The sequence below is a fragment of the Megalops cyprinoides genome, chromosome 11, assembly GCF_013368585.1.
Source record: "Megalops cyprinoides isolate fMegCyp1 chromosome 11, fMegCyp1.pri, whole genome shotgun sequence".
NCBI lineage: Eukaryota > Metazoa > Chordata > Actinopteri > Elopiformes > Megalopidae > Megalops > Megalops cyprinoides.
This window is the reverse complement of record NC_050593.1, coordinates 9,574,984-9,602,635: the sequence shown is the minus strand read 5'-3', so window position 1 is coordinate 9,602,635 and position 27,652 is coordinate 9,574,984. Positions and strand designations below refer to the sequence as shown.

The following is a 27,652-nucleotide window of genomic DNA, read 5'->3' as shown; positions in this document are numbered from 1 at the left end:
CTTACTGCAACTTGCTGGGGACAGGGTCATTCAGAAACCTTTGTTGCTGCAGAATGACACACTCTCATTGGTTTCCGGCATGAGTGCTGTGTCTCCTTTAAATTCAGCTATCATTTCTGGCAATGGAAGACGATGGAATGTTGTCAACATTCGGCGTGGCTCGAACCCTTCAAAGATTTAGCTACCGCAAGATTTTTGCCTGTCCCATTTGCGGATGAGCTCAAGAAGAGTGAAATAAGTAAACTGTGTGATGGTGTTAGCCCACACGCCCCTGCTGCCCCCCACTCTTTCCCTGTGCTAGCTCCTGCCTGTGCTTTATCAGTGCGCACGGATGGCAGGGACAGAGCCAGCCTTTTTGCATTTTTGGGACTGCCCTCTCCTGTGTGGAGGGAAGGGCCTGTCGACCCCACCACAGGGACTAAAGGGACACTAAGCGGAGACATCCATCACCGACTGCTTCAAAAGTTCCAGGTATCCCCATGGCACCCACCCGACCCCCCCACCCCCACCTCCCTTTCACTGGGGGGCAGAAACGCTCACAAAGTCCGCCACGCTCGATGGAGCAGCAAGAGAGGCGGCCCCAGGCTTCTTTAAATAGAGGAGATGAGATTCTCCAGCACCATTTCAGCTCTGGGGCTGATAATGAAAGGGTTTGCAGGTTCAGATCCGGGGCAGGAAAGGCTGCAGCCTTGGGCAAGCAACTTTACCAATATTGACCCAATGCAACAGCCAGCTGTATAATTGGGAATGTGTCCAAGGTAAGTACAATGTTGGCTGAGCATGTTTGCTAATTGAGTGCATGGTGGAAACTGGGTATTTACTAAAGTAGTAGATACTCAACAGCTCCACTAACACGCTGTCCTGTCCACACTGGCACAGACCAGCTCAGCCTTGATTGAGTGTACCTCTTAATTTACTGAGGGATGCCAAGCAACAGCAGAATAACCCACAATGTTTTGCAGTTTCAATCAGATGTTATTTTTTTTGCACCACCATGTCTTTCCCAAGTTGACATTCTGCTATTGTAGCCTGCCTCAGCTCCAAGCCTTCCCGCCCTCTGTGGACACTGTGGTATATCTCTGCTTCTTCATTTCTGTCTTATCTCCTCTTACTAAAGTTGTCTTTCAGAGACAGAAATGATGATATAATATGCAAGTAGGACTGTGTGTTATCATCAAAAAATGTCTAATATGACTTTTTTCATTCTCGCCATAAAAGTAAAATGATATAGTTACCATTTCTTCTCCAGTGGACCTTTATTCTTAACATTAAAAAAATATTGTATTAGAGAAAATAGAAGCTTTTTTTCTTTGTTCCTCTCTTTTGTCATACAAAAATTGGACAGTTGTCCTCTTGTCCTTTACCACTAGGTGGGGCCTTCCTCTGTCTGCAGCCTTCTCCTTGCACTGACCTCTTGCCTAAACTTCTCTGCTTCTGGATACACTTCAACACAACACCGACCTCCACTGACTAAACATGGCCCCTCTGGGGAGGCCAATCACTGTCTGTTTTCAGGCATGGTGTGAAATGAATGCTTTCCTCTGATGGGGGCCTGCTCTGCACCCGAAAGGAGGGTGTGAGAGGTGCTTCTCTTTAAGAGCTGGAACCCAAAAGGGGCGGCTGTGGGCGGAGGGGGAGAGGCGAGTGGCTCTGAGAGAGCGGTCCGTGGCCCCCTTGGGTGGTGCTCCCCTCCTGCCCTCCGCTGCAGGGATAAAAGGACGAAAGGACAAAAAAACAGGAAACACAGGGACCTCTTCCTCTGTAGGGCTGGAGAACGTACTGCACTCTCTCTGTCACAGGTAAACCCAGCAGGGAGGAGCTCTCCGCCGCCTCCTCTCCCAGCTCTCCGGCCATGCTGCAGATGAGGCCAGCCTAAGCCAGCAGAACTGCCTGGGAGCTGTGGAGGTGTCATCGAGAGGAGTGGGCAACTGCATTCTATGCAGGGGAGCACAGTGGTTATTCAATGGTTAGAGACCTTTACAAGGGGGTGATTATTGCAGAGCTATGTTCAGAAAGCACAGACTTCTGTTGCCATGGAGACGAATCGAAGATGTGTAGGGTGTGGGCGAGAGGGTGAGAGGGTGAGAGGTTGCCGGTTCGACCGTCGGAGGTGGAATAATCAGTTCTGGCATTTCAGGCCTCTGTTTTTGGGTGCCTCATCCAGGGGAGTGACCACTTTGGGATGTGAGGTTGAAACGTGAATTCTGCCCCAGTAGCGCTTGTGACCTGCACTCAGACTTTGCACGTGTTCCCTTTGCGGAAGAGAATCAGAAATGTATGTATTGCACGCAGCCTGACTACCTTTGAAAGAGGTCAGCGTCTCCATGTATGTACTTACAGCAGTGCCTGTAGGCTGGAGTCGTATTTTCCATAGATTAGTTCCTAGAAATATCTGAGGCCAAACTGACTCACGGGAGAGAGAACACCATGAATAGGAATGCCGCTTTTGTTAATTAAAATGAAAAAGAAAACAGTCACAAATAGTTTAGGCTAAGTAATAAATCACTTTTTCAAATTTGTCGCAACTCACCAAAACTAAGCTAAAGCAGCAGGCGCTGAAATCAATGTTACAATTAATGCAGTACTTTACAACGCTAACACAACAAGAGTCCCCTCCACGCACAACATGCGGGCTCCTTCCCTACGGAGCTGGAAACTGTACAAACACTGGGCCACTTTGTTTCGCTGTAATTACTTCCATTAAAAAAGTGGATTAAATGTAGAGGTGAAATGCACCTGTGTGCTGCCTGGGCCATAACGTCTCACTGTGCTCTCAGCCTGCTGTGCGCGGCTTTAAAGTGCGCTAGTTCCAAAGCGTGATGACGCAGGGCATTGTGGGACAGAGGGGAGTGGGAATGGGCATGGCCACAAGGCATTGGCCTGTTAATGTGACGCGAAGCCCCGCAAATGAAGCGTATGAAGAGGGCCTTTGGAGGGTGAGAGCCTTGCCTGTCTGAAAACACACAAATAAACGAGACTACTGTTTCAACATCACATGGGTACTGGTCTCAAGGATGCTACACATTCAGGCAAACAGAATAGTGTTATGGTGATGTGTGAAACGCCGAGTTAAGATGATGCATAAAATGCAGTATTAAGGTGATGTAGTAACAGCGATGTTAAGGTGATATACAAAATGTGGTTTTAAGGTGAAGTATAAAAGGCAATGTTGAGGTGAAGTACTGAATACAGAATGTGGGTAAATAAGTTTATCAGTATGTCTACTCTGTGGTCTCATGGCATAGAGAGTTAGGACACATTTATACTCTTTCCCTCTGAGGCCCAACAGATTCTACACATACTCAGCTATTCCAATGCAAAAAGGATGAGGAGAGTTTCATTTAACTGAGGCCAAGACATGTTCTTTAATGACAGACCTAAACAGATGTGATCATGATGAATTGATATCCCCTCCCAGCCAATGGGAGTGCAGCGTGGGGATAATCACGCCCTCCCGACAGGAGTATCCGTGGCTGCTGAGAAGGAGACTGCAAGTGCTCAGCGGCTTTATTGAAACCGATTCCCTTTAACCGGGAGCAAATCGAAAATCTGTCTCCCTCTCCCCTCGCTCGCCCGGCCCGTGCAATTAAAGGACACAATCGCTGCTTGTCAGAAAGGCAGAGCCTCAGCTCCTGCCTCCACACCTGTGCTGTTTTTTTCACCTGTCTTAAAGCCGGCTATTACAGCTGGAGCCCCACTCCGACGCTGCCGGTAATGACTTTCATGGAAATGTTCCATTTATCAACCATCAAGGCATAGCCCCCCCCAACCCCCACTCCCCACCCCCCTCCCCCCACCTCTACAGACTGCAGAGGCTGAAAACAAAGGGAAAACACATTTCACCACCAATGACACCTTGCCTAAATCAGCTTGCAGACAGTTCCCAGAGTAATCTCATTCCTTCAGTGCGTTCCAGCATCCCTGCTCCTCCAGGTGTTTAGAGAGGGGTCCTCTCTGATTCGCTAGAGCCATACACTCCCTCTTATCCATGCATTCCTTGTTTCCTCAGGTAACACACACTGAAACACAGGAGCTGCTTACTCTGCTCAGATGGGGAATGCAGACACCCTCGCATGTCTTATACCTGCAGCTGTGTCTCTGCTGGGGGCAGATTCATGCCAGGCACTTCAACACATTGACAGAAAAATAGGTGTGGAGAATAAATTCATGCCTGTTTAATTTAGACTGTAAGATTCATTAAACTGTATGAGTTTCAGATGCTCCATTGGAAACTTCCTCTAGTGAAAATATGGCCGAAATAAAAGGGATGACTACAAGGGTGAGATCAGAAATAATGAGAGGTTATGACTTTTGGTTATGGAACTTTGGTTCCTAGGGATGTAAGTACAACACATTGTGCATAAGTATAGACGCAGATCACAGTTCTAGTAAAGTCATCATCATGCTGACCAGCGGTGAGTTCAATAGCTGCTGCCTCTCAGCTGTGCTGATGGGATATGAAGTCCAAAGGGCTATAGATTTCATCTGAAAAAGCCCTGGACTTCATCTCCCATCATCCCCCACCGCAAGAGGAGAGAAAGCACCTCACCTCCATCCACATCGTCGCTCCCAAAGTGGTTCCTGTAGAAGAGCATGAGCTCTATCTTGTAGCACTTGTAGAGCGTGACCAGGCATATCAGCAACAGCAGGATCGCCCCCAATCCTCCTGCCAGCTCCACGGTGTACATCAGCTCTGCTAAGGGAGAGAGAAAGAGAAGGAGAGAGGGAGCGGGAGGGAGAGAGAGAGAAAGAGAGAGAGAGACAGAGAGAGGGAGAGGGAGAAGGAGAAGGGAGAGTGAGGTAGAGAGAGAGGAAGAGCAAAGAGAGAGCAAGAGAGACAGATAGGGAAAGAATCATGTGAATATACTTAATGAATTGCGTACAGTACGTTTCTTCAAGAGCAATTAATGTATGAAATATATAATTTGCATTATATTATTATCTTTTAGTTGACACTCTCACCCAGAGCGACTTACATAGCTTACAATTTTGCATATTATCCATTTATACAGCTGGATATTTACTGAGGCAATTCTGGGTCAAGTACTTTGCCCAAAGGTACAGCACCAGTGCCTCAGCAAACAATCGAACCAGCAACCGTTTGGTTATGAGCCATGCTCCTTATCACCATGCTACACAATAAACAGATAAGAGCAGATTGAAAACGATGCTATCACTGTCTTGCCCCTGCGCGTTATAGTACTGCTATTGTGAATAATGTCTGACTTCTGTTCAAAACAGAAAAAGGACAATCACAGTGGTGTGTGGGAAAGGGTCTCCAGTCTGCCGCACATCAGTCCCCTGCTCCTGCCTCTGGTCACGCCCCCCTGCTCTGATTGGTCCCTGCGTGCACAGTTAACTGGCTGCTGTGGGAGAGCGGTCCAGTGCGTCTGGGGTGTGTGTGTGGGGTAGGGGACCATGTGATGGTGATGGATGACCTTAGACTGCCCTGCTCTTCATCACACCTGAAATATGTCAAACTCTGTCACACCTGAAGCATGCCACCATCAACTCCTGACACCTGCCAGGGAGGGCGCTGCATTCTTGGGGCCTGTGTTGGTCTCTTGTCTCCCCAGGTGTTTGGGTTAGATGAGTGTGATGGTCAGGGGCTTTAGCAATGGAGAAGAGGCAGTCCGAGGAGCGGGGGCCGAGGACAGACAGGTGTGCTGACAAACTTACTCGCTCAGCTCTGTTGGGACCTGCCTATGCCCCCCCAGGGTACTGCTGGTCAGGGCCCATTGGCTGCCTAATGTCGGCTGGTGTAGAGCCAGACCCCCTGCACCCCAATCCATCACACAGACAGAATCCAGCTCTTTCCCACATTCAGCCAAACTCCACCACATACATCTTCAGACAGCTCTCACAATAAAGGATGACCTCGGTGCTTTAGACTCCACTGCCACAAACACATGTGTTCTACTGGCCCTGTCCAGGCCAGACCTCAGCATGTCCCATTGACCTGATTCCTGGTGCGACCCCCATCAGATTTCCTGGCCTATTCCCTGTTTCCTGATGTGACCCCCATCAGATTTCCTCCTTTTTTCCTGCTTCCTGGAGTGACCCACCATTAGATTTCCTGCCCAGTTTCCTGCTTCCTGGCACAGCCCCCATCAGATTTCCAGCCCAGTTTCTTGCTTCCTGGTTTGACCCCATCAGATTTCCGGCCCAGTTTCCTGCCTCCTGGTGTGACCCCAATCAGATTCCCTGCACTGTTTCCTGCTTCCTGGATCAGATTCCCTGCCCCCCCTTTCAGCTTGAGCTGGTTTTGCTCTCCGTCTCCCACAGATCAGATCAGCTCTTGTGTATCTGATGAGTCTCTGTCAGTCTTATAAGATTAAACTAAAGAGCCCCATTCTTCTCTGCCTCATGCCTAAATGCAGCTGCGGTGCGGAGATTAAGACAAATTATCTCCTGACGTCGGAGAGTGCACCTCACTTATGTGCCAATATATTTGACAAAGCTACTCGCTGGTTCGTGATTCATCATTTTTCCTCCCAGCCAGCGGAGGGTCCGTGTTTAGCCGCGCAGCTGTGCTCACGATTTGTCAGCGGCGACAGCCTGATTTGGAACACGTCGGCGCGCTCATGGAACACGCCGCGCGCCTCCGGGGGCGAGCGGCGTGATAGATCAGATTCATTGCTGGGGAGCACCGCATTGGAGTGATCAAACAAATGTAGCGGGATTCCACGGGCGGGATGCCCAGTGCATTCTGGGATGGAGCTCCTGAGTTTTGTGTTTTATGTTATGTACGTTCCCGCGATTGAGAGAACACACATCTTCCTGTTCACTGCTTAGGTCAGAATGTCCTGATTGGCCTGAAACAGGACCAGTCCAGTGCTTAGACAAACAAACAAATATTATGTGGCCTTGTGTGATAGATTGCAAATCCTGAATCATGTTGTCTTCCACTTCATCAAGGCTGCTGAGGTCAGCACTGGTGGGCAGAGACCCAGAGCACTCCCACTCTCCTTAAACCACTAATACTCTGGGAACTGGGGAGGGGAGCAGTATTGATTCAATCTTTCAGTTACGAGGTGAATAAAATGGCCGAGAGCCCCGTACACTCTGGGGCCTTCCAGGACCTTTGTGGGGCTTTGGTGGTTCCTGCTGTTCTTTGATCAAATAAAAGAAATGCTATTCTTCCATCTGAGGTTAAATTCAGAACCAGTAGGAGCCTCCGCAAGCGAACATTCTCTCGCTGCTCTGTAATTTACACGGCCCAGCCGCCACTTCCGTTTTCCACAGCAAACAGGGAAAACTGTTATCACCTTGAACATAAAATTCAATTGTGGAAAAATGAATGCCCTTTCAGTAAATCAAAAGAACTCCTGCTCCTCTGGACGGACAGCACCCCTGTCCTGGGAGAGGGAGAGCCATTTTATTTTTTTATTTAGCCTTTATTTATCACTATTTAGTCATCCATTTTTATTTATCAAGGAAAACCTCAATGAAACTGCCTCTTTTGCAAGGTGGACCTGACAAAAAACACAGAAATGAAGCATGCTGCTCCACTGGCCATGATACTGCACGTGGGTGACATGCATGCAGGAACACACTGTGTGCATATATGACATACTATGTGCCTATATGACTTTGCTGCTATTATTTATTATTTATTTTAATATTATTTATTTAGTCCTGGAGATGGGGGACAGGGAGACAATAAACATACGGTTGGACTGCCCCTGCATTATTCAGTCAGACCTTAGAGAGGCTGTGGACTCACTGTGTGGTGGGTGCATCTAGCTACACACTTTCCCTTTCCCGCACTGACTCTCAAAGAAAACTGGAACATATTTAAAGTTTAAACTGGATAAACAAGTTAAGTCACCAGTGTAAGGTAACCTACTCTGTGTGAACCCTTTAAGAAACAAGCCACAGGCATATTGAGGGTAAAATTAATAAAAAATTAAAATTGTATTCATATTAGTTATGTCACAGGGTAAAATATAATTTAGCCAGTTACATCATTTAGAGTTGGTACTATTCATGGAGAGGTTTGGAGTGTATAACAAGGTTACATAGTTATAGCAAGGTTTTACACACACACACACACACACACACAGTGGCATAGTTACACATTCACTAAGAGCCCAGTACTGGGCTGGTAATATGAGTGGTTTCTGTGATGCCTGTAATCAAATGGATGGACGAATAAACAACTAAATAAACAAATGATCTGACCAGAAATAACAAGTAACAGGTACAAATATGAAAGCAACACGTCTTCAAAGCAGCTTTGTAGCCTGGATGAGCCTGCCTCATTTCCTCTAATTAGCTGTCCTATTTATACAGACTGCTGGGCTTGTGCTTTTCTGCTTCCACCTTCAGGAAAAATGGATCTGCCTGTTTCTGATATGAGAAATGAGTGTAGCACTGATCAGAAAATGCAGGTCCACATCGGACGGATATAATTCTCTCAACACTCGCAGACCCGTGCTCTCCACCACAGCAGTAGGTAAACTGGCAGCTCCCTAACCAGCATTAACACCACTGCTAGCCCCTTCTGCTTGCTGTTACAGTGTCGTGGCACACTGCCATTTCTTTAGGCTAAAAATCTCTACTGCTGCTCTGCAAACCTCGGTCTGCTTCTGCCCTACTCAGGAGAGCTGAGGACATGCTTTGAGCAAATAACCGAATAATGTCCAAACCTGCGCCACCAAGCACCCCTGTCTTGCGTGTACTTTACTGCAACACCACAGTGTGTGTGTTTGGCCCACATTCTACTGATAGTTACACACCAACAAGTACAGCATCCAAAAGGGTAAAATGACACATACTGTTTAATGTAATAGTCTGGATCATCATGCTACAGGACAGGGACTGCAGACAGAGCAGAGGCACAGTGGAAAGACATGTAAACCTGACTCTTGCAGTGAAGCAGCAACATAACTATTACCTGGTTCCATAAGATAGCAGGACTACAAATCCTGCAATGCTTTGGGACTTTCCCACTCAGAATGCCACTCACAAGACTTGGCTCCTATCCATAAATCTGCATGCCATGTCTACTGCCTGTTTGAGTGACGGCCACTCTGAAACGTGTGGGTGAGAGGATAAGGTTTTCCTGTACCTTAACCATTTATTCTATTTTATTTACTTAGAACAAACCCACAATGCAGTGGGTGCTTCTGTGTGTCTATTTCCTGTCTGTCTTGGCCCCTTCTGTCTCTCCATTGGCAAAAAGCTCCACAGCGAGTATGTTATGAGGTTGGCTCCATGTCGCTCCCTTTCGGCCTCCCTAAAAAATGAAAAGGGCTCAAATGCAATTTGGTTGTGGATGTGCTGGATCTCTCCCAAGCACTGAAACGTGAAAGCAAAAAAAAGCAACACAAACAAATGTGCGGCTGTTTACGAAGCTGCAGCGCGGCTCCCGTTTCTGCAGCGGACATGAATATTACATGGCTCCCCCATGAAATAAACATCAGAATGGCGGCCGGTAGGGGCTGCTTTCGGGAGCCCGAGTGCTGCGAGAGACGCCTTTTCACATGTCTCAATTCAAGGGGCCGGTGGACCTTCCAAAGTTTACTCCAAGCTAGGCTGCTCAAAGTAAAGCCTTTCATATTCTAAATGAAATGCAACTGGGCTGCCATCAAAGCCCTCTCCAAAGCTACGAGTTTAAAAAGAGAAATGACTTACTTATGCAAATATATGCACAACTGACAACTACTTCTTTTTTACTTGGAGGAGGGGGGGTTGGTGAACTGAGAAAACCTTGCTTCTTAAACCTTCCCAAATTGCTTCTGCACTCGTCACGATACACTACAATGTTCGCAAACACAGACACCGACAGGGGGCCCGTGGTTGAAGACGAAACGGAGCCCAACAGAAACAGCCGGCCGGAGCTCCAGGACAAACCCAGCTGAGGTGTTGGGGAGAGCTGGAAGGATGTAATGAGTGGAGTCCATACAGACTGGACCTGCGGCTCGGTGAGATAGCCATGTCAGAGCTGGCTAATGTGTTGTGACAGTCACAGCCCTGTGTTTCACAGACTATGGCCGAATCATCAAAAACGCCATGCTGCTTGGGCCCGACTTTGGCACTGGAAAGGGCTAACAAGGATTCAGTCCATACTGGACTGTTGCCTTGCAACAGCAAATGCCTCCGTCTCTAACTGTGTGGGCATGGAAACCAGGTAAATGCAGGTATCAGCAATGGTAGGTGCTAATTCTAGGAGGGTGATGACAAATTAGCACTAGCACTGTATCACAGTGATATGTGTGGAATTTCAAAAAAAATCATTAAAATGAATAACCAAAATTAATTTCCAATAAATTGCACACACTAGCTGTTGTCTATAGCACAATGGAAATTACTTGTATTCTGTGAGCAGGTACAAATTCATGGGAGCGAGCTAACTATCTACCTCCTGTTATGGACAGAGAAGAGATTGATTTCTACTCAAAAGTATGCTACTTCTCCAAACCAAAGGCAAAACTCCCCTATACTGCATACTGTAATACCAACAAAGGAAAGGGCATAGCACACAGCATGTGTGGAGTTTGGATTCACTTCCCTAGTGGTGAATGAGGGAAGTGGGACTACATGAACACAGACAGAGGTGTAGCTATGGCTAGGTTAGAGCTGAAACGCATTTAGCTTCAAATTCACTCAGTGTACATACTGTGGACTGAGTTTACATGCTGTACCCATGGAGTGCAGTCACTAAGTGCAGTTTAAAGTCACCACTTTTCACATGATCAAGGACGAAGAAAGTTTTTGATTTAAACTGGAAAATGGAATCAGCTGGTGCATGGTGTAGGCATGCGGCTTTGTGTTGTACAGCATACAGAAAAGCAAAACCGTAGAGCTGGAGCTCTGTTCTATTTTCTGCATTAGGCGATGGGGCAGGTTTCAACCCATAACCCAATAACATACACAGCCTGGAGGTGGAGTCAATAACGTCATCCAGATTGGAGACTTTACCTGTGAAGCTGACTGCTAGTGAGTTCTCTGTGGGCTTTTCCACGGCCCATATAGGCTTGCTGTTGATCACTGTTGATCACTGACTTATTTGAACCAATAAAAAGGCTTGCCTCTCAAAGGAAAATGCTGTGATGATTCAAATCATAGAGCCTATCTCCTCCACTATGTCCAAGGAGTGAATATATATGGGTATCTATAGGAGTTTCTTTATTTGTAGTGGGCACGTTACTGCTTGACACTATCCCCTGGAGGGAGTGAAAGAAAGTGCATGTCAAATGGCAGATAAAGTGACTGGCTCTAGCAACGTTTGTGGGATATATGACATTACATTACAGTACATTACATTACATTCATTTAGCAGACCCTTTTATCGAGAGAGACTTCCATCAGAATAGAACACAGAAGTGTATCCATTCAAATTTAAATGAGCAACAGTGTCAGACCAGGCTAACAGTGAATATGATCTTAACACTATTCAAGCCCTACCATAAGTTAACTTGTACAATCTGACAGAGGCTAAGTATACTACGATACAACAGTCCCTAAAACACAGAATCAAAATACATCACAATACTACACATAAAATAAAATACCAAAGGTAGCAGGTGTTGAACTGGAATCAGACTTCCTTATCCAATAAGTGTCCTCAGTAAATAAACGAATAATGCACATGCAACAGGCCACAGGTAGGTGGCTGCCCCCATGGAGATGATAAGGACTCATGATAAGGTGTCATCAGGGCACAGATCTGTGGCACTGGGAGGCCATCTGAGTCCTGTTGCAGGGCTGTCCTCTGATTGGCCCTGACAGCTGCTCAGGGGTGTGTCATATTTAGCCCAGCTGCAGATGTGGCCAGAACTCAGCTAGATACGCACTCACAGGTCACAGGGTACAGTAAGGGCTGAGGGCATTTTGGGTCCTCTCCACCACTGCTCACAGCAACCATCTGTAATGGGCACTGGTGTGTGCTTCTGTACGCACTCAGATGGATGACCTCCTGGTAAACCAGGCTGTAGCTAGGAGTGGTGGTGGTCCAGTAGGGGGCAGCGCTCCCTTAGGACAACACAGGAGACCACTGACCCACTGATGAGGTCACTGAGCTGTAGGAGGAGTGGCCTTTCACCTGAGAGGTTAAACTGGTTCCTGACTCACTGTGGCCATCACAGTTCAAATTCCAAAGAGCAGGAGGTTCTGCGGTGGCGGTAATGCTATATATCCAATCAGACTCATTGAATCTGTAAATCTAGTCATCCTCCCTCTAATTGGTTCAATAAGGCCCCTCCTCCCTCCACCTCAGATGGTGTCTGCTGAGTTTTCTGGTGAGCCACCCCACCTCTCTTTGGAAATAGTCTCTGTCTGAGACTGAACCAGCCCATAGCAAGCTGGCCTCCAGGATGTCTAAACACACAGAGCAGTTTGACCATCTGGACTGAGAGAGCATCATCTTTTCATCCAATCACGGAGGGGAGTAGCAGCTTTCACCCGGAGCGCTGCACAGATGTGGGCCCCCAGCCCAATGGTGCGACTGATGGAGCCTGCAGCCAAAAACAAGCTCACAGCAAATGCCAGTGCCAGCTAACACGCCACAAGCGTGTTTCTGTGCACTCTAGTGTGTTTAAATACATGTAAGTCCGCATGTCCTGTGGGATGTTGGCATGTGTGCTCACTCAAACAAATGTGCCGTTTCTCACGGCAAACATGTGGGAGTTGCAAACAGAACAATCCCTCATGTACTGTGCTGAACTGCTGACAGGCCAGGCCAGGCTTTGGGGCCTGTCTGAAGGAGGCTGTGGACTGGCTGCAGTCCTGCGGTTTGACTTTCGCCACACGGCTGGGATACTGAACACTCGCAACTGAAGCAGCTTCACTGCCATCAGAAGCTCTTGTTGTGAAAATGAGCCGGTCCCTCTCAGTCCACACAAAGCCCAGAGGGACACATGAAGCTATGAGGCATGGTTCCATACGCCCTGACAGACAAAACAGGAACTCAAATACCTGCATAGATTAACGTCCTCCTTCTTACTCCCTTTGATGTGCTGCGCTACCTCAGAGATGAAAACTGTGTGCGTACATGTTTGTGCTTGTGTGTGTGTGTGTGTGTGTGTGTCTAGAAGCATGTTCCTATCACAGTAACTTGTACAACAAACGGGAAACCAAGCAAAATTCATTAGATGATGCTCTTGTCAGTGGGAATGGACATCTGGGCACATGGAACCTTTGCAAGTTTGTTTAATAACAAAGATACATACAAAGAAAAAAATGCACCCAGTATCAACTCTGTATTGATTTGTAAGGGATTCATCTAGGAAGAACAGTATATTGATTAAGTTCAGCTCTAAGAAAGAGCAACTTGTAGGACATATGGCTGGAACCAGCTCAGTCCCCATAGATTATTCATTTGCAATCATATTTTGAAACCAAAGGGTGAAATTCATTGGATATCTTTGCTGAGACAGTGATCACCTCCAACGTGAACTCTTTTCAAGGTTACACATTTAATGAATATAATATTTACCAAATAAAACAAAATTTAATTTACAAAACAAGTAACCTGGCTAGTACCTTGCACTGTGCTGTACAGAGTATCTGTTACCTATGCTGTACAGAATGACTGCAACTTGAACTCTCTCAGCTTTGAGCTGCATAAAATGTTATCGTATAGTATGTGTAACTTGGCCCCAGCCCCTTCTGCGCTGTATGAAATGTGATTGTATAGTGTGTGTAACCTGGCTCTTACCCCGCTTGATGAGCTGAATGCTGGCCTGGCGTCTTCCATTGCCATTCTCCACATAGCAAGAGTAATTACCCAGGTCCCCCTCTTCCACTGAGTCAATTGTAAGGGAGATTGACACTTCCTGTTCCCCCAGGTGCTCCCGGATGATTCTGGAAGGGAAAAGCAAACACTCACCAATTGTCTCCTCCCATCGCTGACCATTTGTCCACATTAGCAAGTTCCTGGTGACACCAATTCCCAAAAGGGGTGGAGCAGGCAGAGCAAGTGGGCGGTCATTTCATTGGATCTGGGCATTGTGGTGAACTGGTTGTAATAAAAGAACACAGACTGGCAAAGACACAACTTAACCTTTAACCTTAATGTTATGTTGTTTATTTAAGCCACTGCTCGTTAATGGCTTTGGTAATACCTGATACTTTAAAAATCAATACAGGACTGTTTTTCACACAGCACAGAAGAAAACCAAATAATGAAGGAAAAATGAAGAATCTTTTTATAGCTGCTGCCATGGAAACAAAGATGGTAGAAAACAATATTTTATGAAGTAAACGAATGTCTCCTGCTGAGCCCATGTGAAAGAGATGAAACAGATGGAAGGATAACAGTCTCTTTTTTTTTTACCAATATTGCCACCGTTGTGACTCGTTAAGAGTACAACTCCCAGCCTGTCAGCGAAAGCCATTGCGTTTTTACTGTGCTTTTTTCTCCTTTAAAGAATTCGAGGTGTTTATTTCCTGTAAATCACAGCCTTTTATCAGGGGTCATGGGTATGGGAGTAATTGCCATTAAAGTGCTTTCTGTCTATAGTGCTTTCATGCTTTCTGTCTATAAACTGAGGAGGCTGGACAGATTATCCCAGTAACAGGGCCATAAAATAGAGAGGTTGAGGCAGTTTAGCCCATAAGGTGGGGTTCTGTAGACTGGATCTACTGGCAGTAATAAGGTGGGGTTCTGTAGACTAGATCTGCTGGCAGTAATAAGGTGGGGTTCTGTAGACTAGATCTGCTGGCAGTAATAAGGTTGGGTTCTCTGGAGTGGATCTGCTGGCAGTAGCCAGTGCCATAAAACAGGGGAAAACAATTACAAACAATTATACCACAAATCCAGTAATCCGGCTGCCCCCAGATTCTTTCAGGATTTGCCATAAAAAAGAAAACAACAACAACAAATAGGAGAAAACAGAAACTTTGTTCAGACATGAAGCCCGCTGTTCCTCGCAGCAGGAACACGCTCGATGGGTTCCTGGAGAGGACCAGGAGACACAACGCAGACAGGAGCTGGGCTGTTTCCAGGCAACTCTGCACAGAGGGGCCTGCTTCAGCATCTCCTCATTCTCTGCTGGAGAGACATCACACAGCCCCCCCTGCCTGCCTGCCCGCGGGGGCTGGGAACACACCGCTGCGCCCGGCTCCCCCGCTCCAGCCAGAACACACACCAGCACAACGCCCCCCTAGGGGTGGCAGGACCGCCTCATGCTGAAAAAGCTGGGTTCTTCTGGCAGGGCGGGCTCCACGTGGACGTCTAACACGTGGTCGGAGCCGCCTCCAGTGCGTGAACAGACACTGAGAGCAGCTGGAGACGGGCTCGCTGGAGAGACACGGGAAATGAGAAAATTCCTCACAATTCGCCCAAACGTACTAAATATGCAAAGCCTGTCATTTACCATTGCTGTGGCCTGCTGCTCTGTAATGAGCCTGGTGAGTTGCCTCAGGGCAATCCCTCAGGCAAGGGCACTTTATTAAAGGAAATGTGATTGATTGACAGATGAAAGGGCTCCACCCTTAACTCTTTGCTTCATCTGTAATCCACGGCTGGCCATGCAGATGTGTGGGGGGTGTGCTCTGACAGTCCTTAGGGGGGATCTGAAGGTCAGTGGAGGAGAGGAAGGAGACTGATGAGACTTGGGAGATGTGGCCATTAGTAGGTGCTTCGTCTTCATCAAACACCATGGCGTGTCAGTGCCACTGGTGCTGCCATGTGCCTTCTATAACCTGTAGCTGCACTCAGCAGCGGTGCTGGGATCATCCTGCTCCTACAGGGGGAATTACGGTTACATGATAGAGACCCCAGGGGTCCAGTTCCCCCAGTCCTCCACCATTACACTCTTTAGTGCCATTCCTCTCCATTACCATCCAGCAAGGCTCACGAGCGTTCCAGGACAGAGCTCCGCTGATGGCTTTTTAAAGACCAGACTGAGCCTTGCCATGTCTCTCCATGACCATTACAGCACGTGTGGAAACCCTACGCTGGAGTCCCCTCCAGTCATTGAAGGTCAGAGCTGCCTTAAACATGTTCCTGTGCTGCTGCTGTCGGCTGTTACCATCTTGCAATAAGTCCGTGAAACAAGTGTGAAACCGCCTGGATGTGCCCTGGAAGTGAGGATATGCTGGGATCAGAAGGTGAAACAGATGCTACAATCACCCCAGAACCCCTCAATCAATCCAGCCTTAATTTCCACACTCAGCTGATGGTGGACCTGAACCACACAGTGGAGATACGCCAACATACTAATCACTGAGGAGACCCATAACACCCGTGGAAAGCACACAGCAGCCAAAAGGGAGCATGCACTGGTTTCCAAGGTGATGACTGACAGCTCTGCAGGGACCGGCCTCCTCTTTGATGTTCCCATACACACTGAATCAAGCTGATTGCACTGGTAGTGGGGTTTATGGCTTGCCTCTCGACATTGGCGGGGTTCCCTCATTGAACTCACCCCATCATAAAAGCAGAGTGATTGCCAGTTTCAACAGCAGCAATGAAATACTGGTTTGAGAAAACATGCAGGTTAAAGAAAACAGGTTGCATTAAACATGAAAAATTTAGGACTACAACTGCAATAAGAAATTTGAAAGTGTTGTTAAAGTAGTCATAAAAGATTGTGGCTGTGAGCCTAACTTATGTTACTTCAGCCTTCATGTCCTATCCCCTTTGTGTGACAGTCAGTATTGGCTGCCAAGTGTTCCAGAAGTGCCTCCAAGCCATGACTGGTTTGATGGTCACGCATAAGGTCCAGGAAATTTGCCTATGTTGCTTTAGCTTTAAGTTAAAGCTGTAACAGGAAATGACATGAATGCCCTCTCATTCTTGGTATTGTTATCTCTGTTGGTAAATGTGTTTTTTGAACCAAAGAAAATCTGACACTCAAACATGACCACAGCAACAAACTTTCTATGTTTAAGTTCAAAAATCCTACCGCAGATTCAAGCTCACAGCCAAATTCGAACATCTCTGCTCACCACAGACAACCCACTGTTTCCAATGGAAGCGACATGGACAGTAATTGATAAGGTGAGACAAAACTTTATTCAAAGATATGGAACATGTGAGTCCAGTGCAGAGGAGAATTATCTCTCTCTCTCACACACACACACACAAACACACACACACACACAACCACACATATACCCCAAGTACACATATAAACATACAATGGTTACGAAAACACGCACACACGCATGCAGAATTGTATGCACAGTCATACATACCTCTGCATAAAATCGGTACACCAACCCATTCACTTTCACTGAGAGAGGTCTGTTTGCTAATGAATTCACTTCTCTTTACTGCATACTGTATCACTATCTCTGACCCATGCACTAACAATACGCCTGTCCTCTCCACAGAAATGAGAATTTATGGCCTTTGCTTTTTGCAGAATGACTTCCTGTGAATCGATACAATTAAGCACTTGTAATAGATCTTTGGTCAGAGAAACTTGGCGGGATGCGTGTGTAATTAACCCCACAGAGAGGAGCTGTGTGTGGGCTTCTCTGCTTACTGGTAGCTAAATATGATGTCATCACAGAGGGACAGAGGTTGTTAAAAAGGTGGACATGAAGAGGGCTGGTGGGCAGGAAAAGTGTGCGGGTATAATGGTCTTCCCACACACAGGCACACACACACACACACACACACACCACAAACACACTTATAGCTGTAGAGAGGCAACAATCCTTTTCTCTGTCTCTGATTGCTGGAATAGCATGGAGATGACTGGATCAGGAAAGGAAAGGGAGAGGAGACTGGGCATGGGGGCTCTACCCTCCACCAAGACCTGCAGCTTGGCTCTCCCATCTGTCTGTAACCATTCAACCAGCTCCATATGTTCCTCTTTCTCTCTGCATAGTTGCTCTGATTCCTTGCTATCTGCAGCTCCATACGTTCCTCTCTATCTGTGTAACTGCTCTGACCCCTTAGTGTCTGCAGCTCTATACATTTCTCTGTTTCTCTTTGAAACTGCAGTTTCCTTACTGTCTGCAGCTCCATAGCTTTCTCTTTCTTTTTCTCACTCTCTTTCGCTCTCTCTCTCTGATTCCCCATTGTCCCCTATACAGCTAGCCTTAGCCAAGCACAGATAAATCTGATGCTTTACCTACCACAGCGCGGTATGACTCATCCTCTCTCCTGCCTGCTCACTGTGCCCCTGCCAGGGTTAACCTGTGTTCGAGCATTTATCTGCTGAGCGCAGGGCGCGTGGGAGGCAGGCCAGGGCTGGGGGGGGGGGGGGGGGGGGGGCGGTGTGGGGATCACAAAAGAATCCGGATGAAATGAATGCATCATTAGATCGAGACTGTCTCAGACGCAAATTAAATGAGTCATATAAGAGTGATGTGCGCTCTGTGATTAAATAGCAATCACAGGCTCGGCCTGCCCGGTGTGCCAGCAGAGAGCGAGGAGCCTGGAGACTCTGAGCGAGACGCGCCGTGACACAGAACAGAGCCGTGCCTTTACAGGATCACAGCCGTCATGGCTCCTGGCTCCGCTCCGCTGCTGCTTGAGAGGGTGTGAATGGCCCTTTAAAAGACAGTCTGTGAGTTCAGAGAAAAGGAACTCCATCTCTTCATTCGAGACATGCTCTCAGAAAACTTCAGGAACACAGACTCTCTCCTGTGTACAGGTGAGCAGCCAGCTGCACTCTGCATCTCTGCACAGGCTAAAAGAAGCTCGGGTCCTGTTTAAGGGCTCTGAAGGCTCTGCGCAGATTCACAGATCTTTAAAACACCTGGACAGGTCATCTCATTCAGTGTGCCCGCTGCGTCAGACGATCCACAAAACGTAAAAATCACTGAATCTACACAGTATCTGCGCAACACAACTCCCTAATAGCGTGGACCGGCACAACAGACTCTTCAGTGGCAGACAGTAGTACCTGAACAATGACACCGATCTCACCCAATCGAAAACACCGTAGCCCCACTGGAGAGGGTCCAATACCATCCGACACACTGTAGATGCATTGGAGAGGAAAGTACAATTTGCTTCTCTTGATTTTTCCCACATTGTGCCTTCAGCCTCTCTGCTCACCCTGTTTAAGCGATCTGCACCCAGTCACCGCCTGCTGGATCTGACTCCCACAATAAAGCCAAGCCGGCCTTTGTTCCTAAGAGGACCTTCAGCACACCACGTACTATATGCGATCGCAATGCGCCATGATAAAGAATGTATGATGGAATGCATTATTGATCATCTGTATGAAATATGTATTTATTATTAAAGAAATATCCCTACTGGTGACAGGAGAGGAATTCCTTGACTTGCAAGCGAGGCGGCAGCAAAGTAATATTTTAGACTCCTGTTAAAACGCTGTGAAATACTCACGGTAACTGAGATTAAATATGTGTCAGGGTCACTCATATTCTTCAAAGAAAATAAAGTGTGAAGGGGAAGGCAAATTCATAGCATATGCATTCAGAGACATACATGTACACATACGCACTCACACACTCGTCACATATGTATTTAGCTATAGCATTTTAAATGCCTTTGTGGAATAACGTCCCTTATTTCAGTGCCTGACAAGGTCATGTAGTAAAGAATAACCTTGGACATTATTCACTCATGAAACTGCGCCCTGCCATTCAGAATGAATTGAGCTTTTTAAATACTGAGGCACTTAACAGTCAGGCAGTGGTACTGCCCTGGGGAGGGGGAAGTACACAGTGACACTGGGCTGTGGCTTCTAAATCCAGGTGAGAAATTGCAGCATCAATAAATATGTACATTAGGTAATCGCAAACTCAAAAACTGTTAGAAATTCTATTCTGTTAGTAATTCTTATAGTGAAACAACAACTGCTCTTGTAGCACTACAGATAATTTAATGAGTGGGAGACTTTGCTACTGCAATGTGTTTTCCCTGGAAAATCCAACACCTCGGTGAGGGTCTGTCTTACTGCACCCTAGTGAGGGCCTGTCTTACTTGATGTCACTCTCCTGGACCCGGCTCTCATCCAGATCCTCGATGAACTTCTCCCCCTTCATCCAGTAGATGAGCGGGCTGACGTCTCCGCTGTACCCGAAGAACGCCCGGCAGGTGAGGTTAACAGGGCCACCTGTGGGAGAGACAAGGGAAGCCTGTTCATTTCCAACCCTCACTGCTCCCTGTCGGTTTCACCCTCTCACTGATCAAGGAGTGTCTGATTCTGCGATCTCACACTGGGCTCTGACCATGTGCAAGCATCCCATGGGGCAATGGCAGACTGTAACTATCTTAGCACTACTCCACATCCAGGGGACGTTCAGTGCTGTGCACCTTTCTGCCAGGCTCAGTCACCTTCTGCAAAGGCCTGACCCACATCACGCCCTGATAACGCTTTCAGCACATGTTCCCCCCGCATTAGGAGCACAGCCGATCACAGATAATCCCATATCACCAACCCGATAATGAGAGCAGCATCTTGGGATGTGCAGGAAACCCTTATCGGGGGATTAGTGACATACTAATGCAATCTCACACTTAATCTTACAAAAGTATGATGGTTTTTCAAACTTCCACTGAGTCCTTCCAAACCGACTACGACTACTACCACTTCCTGCTGCTAGAGGTGAGGGCAGGGGCCTCTTGACCTGAAGGTCATACAGTAGTTTAATACACTATAAGGTGCGACACTGAAAATCCCTTCAGAAGAACTGCGTTCATAAAGACAATACCACAAATATCACATCAATAGCATGTTGATTATAACATCCTCACTGTGAGTTTGGCATGAATCAGCACCACGGACAGTCCTTCACAATGGAGCACTCTCCTGACTTCAGAACCATGGACAGCTCTTTCATCACAGCACAGCACAGCACTGCACCCAGTGAAGCCCAAACCCTGAGCTCCGCACACATGTATAATTATGATGTGTTAAAATGATGAGCGTTCTGATGGGAGGGTTCATGTTGGAGGAGGCACACTGGGGCCCACGTGGTGCACTCAGGCTGGACGGAGTGAGCAGGGCTCCTCTCTGCTCTGAGCAGTCACCAGCTGGAGGATCTTTGACATTCCTTGCACTGTCAGCCTGCAGGAGCCACAGGAGAAGCCAGTGTGGAGCAGGGGCGCACATCAGAGCCAGGTTCTGGCTTAGGTAAGGCTGCTTCTACTGCTCCACCATACTATTTTGCAGTAAATACAGAGCATACATATCAAAGATAGAGCAGTGCCCTTTGGCAGGATTTGAACCCATGACCTTGAGGTGCCAGTTCAGTCTTCTAGAATAAACACACTCACGAGCCAGTTGACATGATCAGTGAGGATCAGAAAGAGAGTGTTCAGGATCAATGTGTGGACTGGCCATGCTGGCATGACAGACACCCCTCTTGACCAGTCACAGGCTTTTGGGCCCCTGGGAGAAGCTGGAGAGAGGGATGTCTGTGAGTGTGCTGGCAGCCGTGATGTCAGAGGACCCTGGCCGAAAAACGCTCTGCCATTACACAGGACACTTCGGATGGCATCATTAGCACTATCAGTCGACAGCACTAGAAATCAAGGGCGTTCAGTCATTCCAAATATGACCCTGCCTGTATAATGTGCAGAGGTGCAGGTTTTACAATTGAGGTTCCACTGGAAGTGGGGTCATTCAGGCAGACAAGGCATTTAAGTGGGCCTTCTGCTGTTGGCAATGTCATTTCTTTCTGTCATCATTTAAAGTAATCATTTTACTGTTGCTTAAATGTCATATTCAATCATGAGGAAGTTATTAAGTTTTTGACAATGACAACCAGGACATTTATATGGCTAGACAAAAAAGTACATTTCTATCAAAACCATCTTTAAAGTAGCCAACAGAAATGCACCAAACCATTTTTCCAGAGTGCATGCATTTATAAATACATGGGGCCAGACGATGCATGGGGAATTAAGGGTCTGTGCTGAATACTGAATATTGGAGGGATACAGGCCTTGCACAAGAGGACATTCTAAATGGGTGTGTCTTTATCTTGGAGAGAGGAGGTGGGTCAGGACCTGACATCTGGCAAATTTACAGACACACAGCAGTCATGCCCAGGGATCTGGTGGACCACAATTAATCATCTCATGACAGCACTGGGAACTGATGTCACAATACAATGCATTATGATTCAATAGCTCTGAGAGAGGGGGGAGGGGCCATTTATGCACTCAGCACAGGCATGCCATAAGCACAACTATTGAAATCTTAATGTTACAATCCTGATGTCTATTCTGTTATATGCTGGGAAGAACAGACAGATGCATAAGAACATCTGCTAAGTCTTAAGTCTTGTTCCCACACTGTAAATATAATCTACCTCATACTGCAAATAGGCCATAATGCATGGAGAAATGAACACAGAAAAATGAAATATCCACACTGATGACACTACAAAGTTTGATGGAAAGTCATTCATAGTTCATGAAGGAATGAAACTCCTGTATACTCCTGTATCGGATCAGTCATATTAAGACTCAATAGAATTACTGTCTGTATTGTGGAGTGTGGATTAGTTCTTGCAAATAATCATATTGATGGCTGAGGATTTAAGAGTGTTCATTCAAAGAAGTACCTCTCTGTGCCACAAGGGGTCACTGCAGAGCTTCACTGGAGCCCTGCGCTAATGCATCGGGGGAGATGAATACTCTGAGGATCCCAGATGCGAGAACCATTGTTCTCTACTTGCTCGTTCTCTTTTAATAGCTTGTTTGGGGTTAGACTGAAATGTCACCATTCCTCTCCATTTCATTTTCCCTCCAGCCATTTCATGTCATGGTGTACCTATACATAGAGAGTACGCTTTAATTATCTGCAGCACAAACAGGCTCAGGCTGTTTCTGTATTTGGTATTTCCTTTTGCTGCTTCACATATGACAGTGACACAGTGTGCTTATTCCAGTTAGACCAGCAAACAGTTGCCATGTCCCATGCAGCCATGTCCATGTAGCAGCTGACTACAGGTTATGAACATCCCCTATAGGCTTTGAACACAGGCCTCAGTATCTCCTGTTGTGTTTGACCACAGACCTCAGCACTTCCTGTAGCCTTTGACCACAGGCTTCAACATTTCCTATAGGCTTTGACCACAGGCTCTGCATTGTATGTTTTGGATATGTACATTTTGGATCTCTGACAGAGATCCTGGACACCAGGTTTCATTTAAATCTCTCCCCATCACCAGTCAGGGCAGTCCTGGTGGCACCGTGTGCCCCCTGTCTCTCCTCTCATCTCACTGGCTTTCTTAAGGCTCACTTAGTCACAGTAATAATGCGCAATAATGTTGCCAGCGGTAGCGCCAGTGTAGCGCTAGCAGCAGACATGATGCCCACTCGTTTGCCAGAAGCAGCAGCAGACGATGTTAAAACACTGTGACCAACCGAAAGAAAGGAGATTATGCCTAAATGCATTCCTCTGTACATGTAGGAGTTATGAATTAAAAAAAAGCATCATGCGTGGAAATCGGGGGGACAATTCAGTCCGAGTGGCATCCCCAGAAACTGGAAATACCCGCAGGAGTGTGGTCCAGTCCGACTCAGTCATTTCACTGTACACCGGAGCTTGCCGTCCACATGAAAGACAATCCTAACAAGAAAATCTGCCTGCTTTCGAAAAACACCCCCACTGTGCATCTGAAAGTGATAATGATCTCTGGATTGAGATTAAATGTCTCTTTGAACATTGTTTCCTTCTCGGTTAATTACAGAAAGGAACTTGTCATGGGAACATTTGGAACCTTGAAGATCTTTAATTAAAAGGAGGAAATTCTGGAGCAATAAACCAAAACGCAAAAAAAAATGTTATTTATCTCCACTCTGCCTAAATTAAGCTCCCAGAAAGAGAGCAGGGTTTCAAAGCCTGGAAAACACACTTTAAACTCCAATCCAAAACTGCAGCAGTGAAGGAATACAAAAAAACGTTATATCCTTCGAACATGGAGAGATGAAGGTTGTTTACATTTAAACAATTAACGTCTAAATAATAATGAGTTAAAGTAAAAGCAGTTATTTGATATGCAAAGTGGTCCTGCTACCCTCATGGAGGGTGCGAAAGTGAGCCTGGATCCTGTTGACTGGCGAGTTTGGTTCATCATTTCTCCATGCTGTGTTCATCCTGGTTCCTCCATTTATTCCCCCAAATGTCCAGGCTTGCATTTATCCACACGGCACACAATGAACTCCAAGTCAATACCGAAGCACCATGCGTGTGTTTCCAGTGCTGTGGATTACTCATTTGGCAGCGGGCTGCATTTGGCACAGAAGCAACCGCTAGGAGTTGGTGGAGTGACCCCGGTTCTATAACAGCTAATTGAACAACAGCGTTATATAAGTATCTAATCATGTATGGGGAGGGTCGCTTTGTTAAGTAAATACCCATCCCCTAACACGAACACACATGTACAAACACACACATAGTCACACTGGCACGAGACTTTCAGATTAGTCATAAAGAGCTGGCGGCTGTCCACCAGAATGGCATTCCTTTAAAAGACAGCCATAGAGACTTTGCTCTCCTCCAGCGCTTTCTACTGGTGGAACTTCAGGTTCCCAGCAACAGCAGCGAGGTTCATCTCCTTATGCCCACTCTCGTTTCCCACATCAGTGTCTCGTAAAGCACGCACCGGTCGATGGAAGGACAGACAGACAGACAGAGGGGGGATCGATAACGTTAGCCGTCTTTTTTAAGCCATACAAAGAATCAGGAGAAGAGAAAGCTTTGAAAAAAAAAATCCATTCCTCACAGAGCCAGGGCTGACATTTAAAAAGTTCAACAAGCTCTCCTGTGTTGGTATTTCCAAAAAGTGGGAGGCGGCGGTGGAGAGGTTGAATTATCATTCTGACAAATGCACACTGTCAATATTATCTGTGAACTATACAGAGAACGGCCGTCACCTGGGGTTTATATGTCCAAAGGTACAAGCTGTTAACAACGAACAGTCCTCTGCACTGGATCCTAACATATAATTGAGCTAATAACGCTTCCTCCACATTCCCAGTGGACTCCAAGTTTATTAAAAGCTAAAGTTATTGATTTGACCTATGCTACCCAAGGTTGTAGGATTATTATCAAAAACAAAAAATTTGTTTCCCTTGAAATGATTATCCATCTTTTAACATCAACAGTTGATGCTCCTGCCCTCTGAGGAATGACTTCTTTGAAAGTGAAGAAGACTGAACCTTTGTGACGATCCTACTCTCAAATCCATCTCAAATCCACCAATGACAGTAGTGCTGATAAGCAGGCGTGCTTTGCCCCAGGCTACAGAGATGGCGGCTGGGCCCTGCATGCCGATGGCTCCCTCCTCACTCATTTTCAGCAGTGCACTTTTGACAAAGTCAGCGGCGGCTGGAGAAAGTATGTGCAGTCAGAGAGTCTGCACAGTCAGAGAGAGTCTGTGAACTCAGAGAGTCTGCACAGTCAGAGAGAGTCTGTGCAGTCAAAGAGTGTGCAGTCAGAGAGTCTGCACAGTCAAAGACAGTATTTGCAGTCAGAAATAGTCTGCAGTCAGAGAGAGTATGTGCAGTCAGAGAGGGTCTGTGTAGTCACAGAGAATCTGCACAGTCAGAGAGAATCTGCACAGTCAGAGAGTTTACACAGAGAGCCTCTTTGCAGTTAGAGGCAGATCCGTCCACTTCTACTCCAGCCATATAGACCAGGGGCAGCCATTAGAAGCACTCTTTTGGTCACTGTAGAGTCTGTTCAGCTTGAACTGAACACACCTAAAAGGATTTTCCCTTTTCAGTATGAAAAATAATCTTACTGAACTGAACCCTTCTGATCTGCCTCTGCCCTCACCCCTCTGTGCTCTGATCCCGAATATGACCTCACTCTCTGTGGCTCTGCTGAGGTTTGACCGCACTGTAATACCTCAGTGACAGTAGCTTGTTAAAGCCCCTGCCTGCCGTTAGACAATGGGACACATCTCTCCCACCTGTCTCAGGTACCTGGAAAGTCCCTGAGCAAACGCATTTACGCATAATGCTATTCTTTCTGCCAGCTTCATAGGAGCACTGTCACAATTATACTGTGAGAGGCATGCAATGCATGAGATTTAGGATATATAACAGGTTTCCACAGCGACAGCAGAAAACACACTGGGAATCACCTTCACCCCTCCCCATAGCAAGCATCCACCAATAACTAGGGTAACTGTTGGCACGGTAACACCCCTCGGGAGTAGCAAAGAAAAGGCCTTGGCAGGGATCCTAACAGAGATAGAAAAGGAGACCAGTGACTGCACATTACAATGGAAACGCACCGCTGGCCTCTTACTGAGGGGCCACCAAGTCCCTGCCAGCCCAGACAGCCCGGGGTAGGCTCAACTGGCCGTGGGTGTGGCATGCAGATCCACTGACCACAGGTTGGGTCCACGCACTGTGAGGGGGAACAGCCGAGAGTGCTTCCATGAGCTGCGTATCTGAGAGACCGGAGGAGAAACGCTCTCTCTTTCTCTAGCAAATCCCTGGGGGTGGACTACATGAATCTCCACCTCTGTTTGTCTCATGTGGAGAAGTCTGACCTAAGTGATTCCGGGGCTGATGGAGCTCTTGCACCTGGATGCTCCACTATGGACACACACCTGAGACTGCTGTTCCTCCCTCTGGCCTGCCGCACCGTAACCCTGGAGACACAGGGGGTTTCTGTCCAGCATGTGGATGCTGGAGAGCAGCACGCCACTGGGGCAGTGTGCACAGTCTCCATGCCTCTCATTAAGCACTGTGTCACTGTGCACACTCAACCCCACATCCAGTGGTTGTGCGTGTTCTCCCAACTCCCGATTCTGTTTGTGTACACACTCTCTTCTCCACATTCAGTAACTAAATGCATCCATGTCTGTTCTTAAAATATGTTAAAAATATGAGGACCATAGTTAGCATGAGTGATAGCCATAGTGAAAGTTGTTGCCTTAGCATTCGCAGACAGTTGCTGCAGTGCCGGTAACAGTATTTGTTGTAGTAACAGCAGCAGTACTATGTGAAAATAATCAAAATAAGCACTAGTATTTAAACAGGCAATTTGCCACTGATTGGCTTTAATAAAGCACTACATGAGACCTCTGAACAGGAGATCTGCCCCCGTAAGTCACGTGATTCCAGATGAGGTGCTAAACATGGGCGGTGAAATGCCCGTCAGTGTTATGATTTATGAATGCGTTTATTTTTACATGTGAGGCCTGAGCCTAAATCAATAGGAAACATGTGCCTTGGTTCTCCAACACTTCCCCCTGTCTGAGTGGAACTGTGGGCCATTTTTCATCCAGTCCTGTGGTACTCGTTAATCCAGTGGTCACCTGTGAGCTGTGCACCTGCAGGACCTAAGTGAAGACCTAGGGCTGACAGCCAGAAGAGCCCCACACACAATAGGCTAAAGTGCTGCTGGCTGTTTAGATCCCTTTGCATGGAATCAGGCTCCCATTAGGGTAGCACCCCACACCTACACAGGAGTTACAGATGTGTATACTGTGTGTGTATGTATGTGCATGCCTGTGTGTGTTTGTGTATGTGTGTGTGGCATGCAGGCAGTGGCTTTGTGATTCAGAAAACATTTTTCTCCTTAAAAAATTGCCTTTGCCTTAAAACAGAGACACTTAAGCCCTGACAATCCATTTAATTAAAACAATAGAATAAATTACGAGCAAAGCTATCAAGGGAAAGGAGTGAACAGGATGAAGCTAAATTATGACCTTGCGCAGGGGAGGTTTTAAGGGGGACATTGAAGAGATTTCTTTAATTCATGGCAAGAACAGCTGTGCCACTTCACACTGCTGACCACTA

The 27,652-nt window shown here is 46.8% G+C and overlaps 1 protein-coding gene across 1 annotated transcript in view; it reads right to left on the bottom strand.

Annotated features, from left to right (window-relative positions):
- The window catches only part of LOC118785832 (interleukin-1 receptor accessory protein-like 1), a 173,894-nt gene that overhangs the window by 5,153 nt on the left and 141,089 nt on the right, over window positions 1-27,652 (bottom strand). The window contains exons 6-8 of the mRNA XM_036540773.1: window positions 19,862-19,994; window positions 13,664-13,809; window positions 4,550-4,696 (exon numbers count right to left, since the gene is read on the bottom strand). Of these exons, the coding sequence (XP_036396666.1) occupies window positions 4,550-4,696; window positions 13,664-13,809; window positions 19,862-19,994 (426 nt within the window). The remainder of the gene's footprint in view (window positions 1-4,549; window positions 4,697-13,663; window positions 13,810-19,861; window positions 19,995-27,652) is intronic.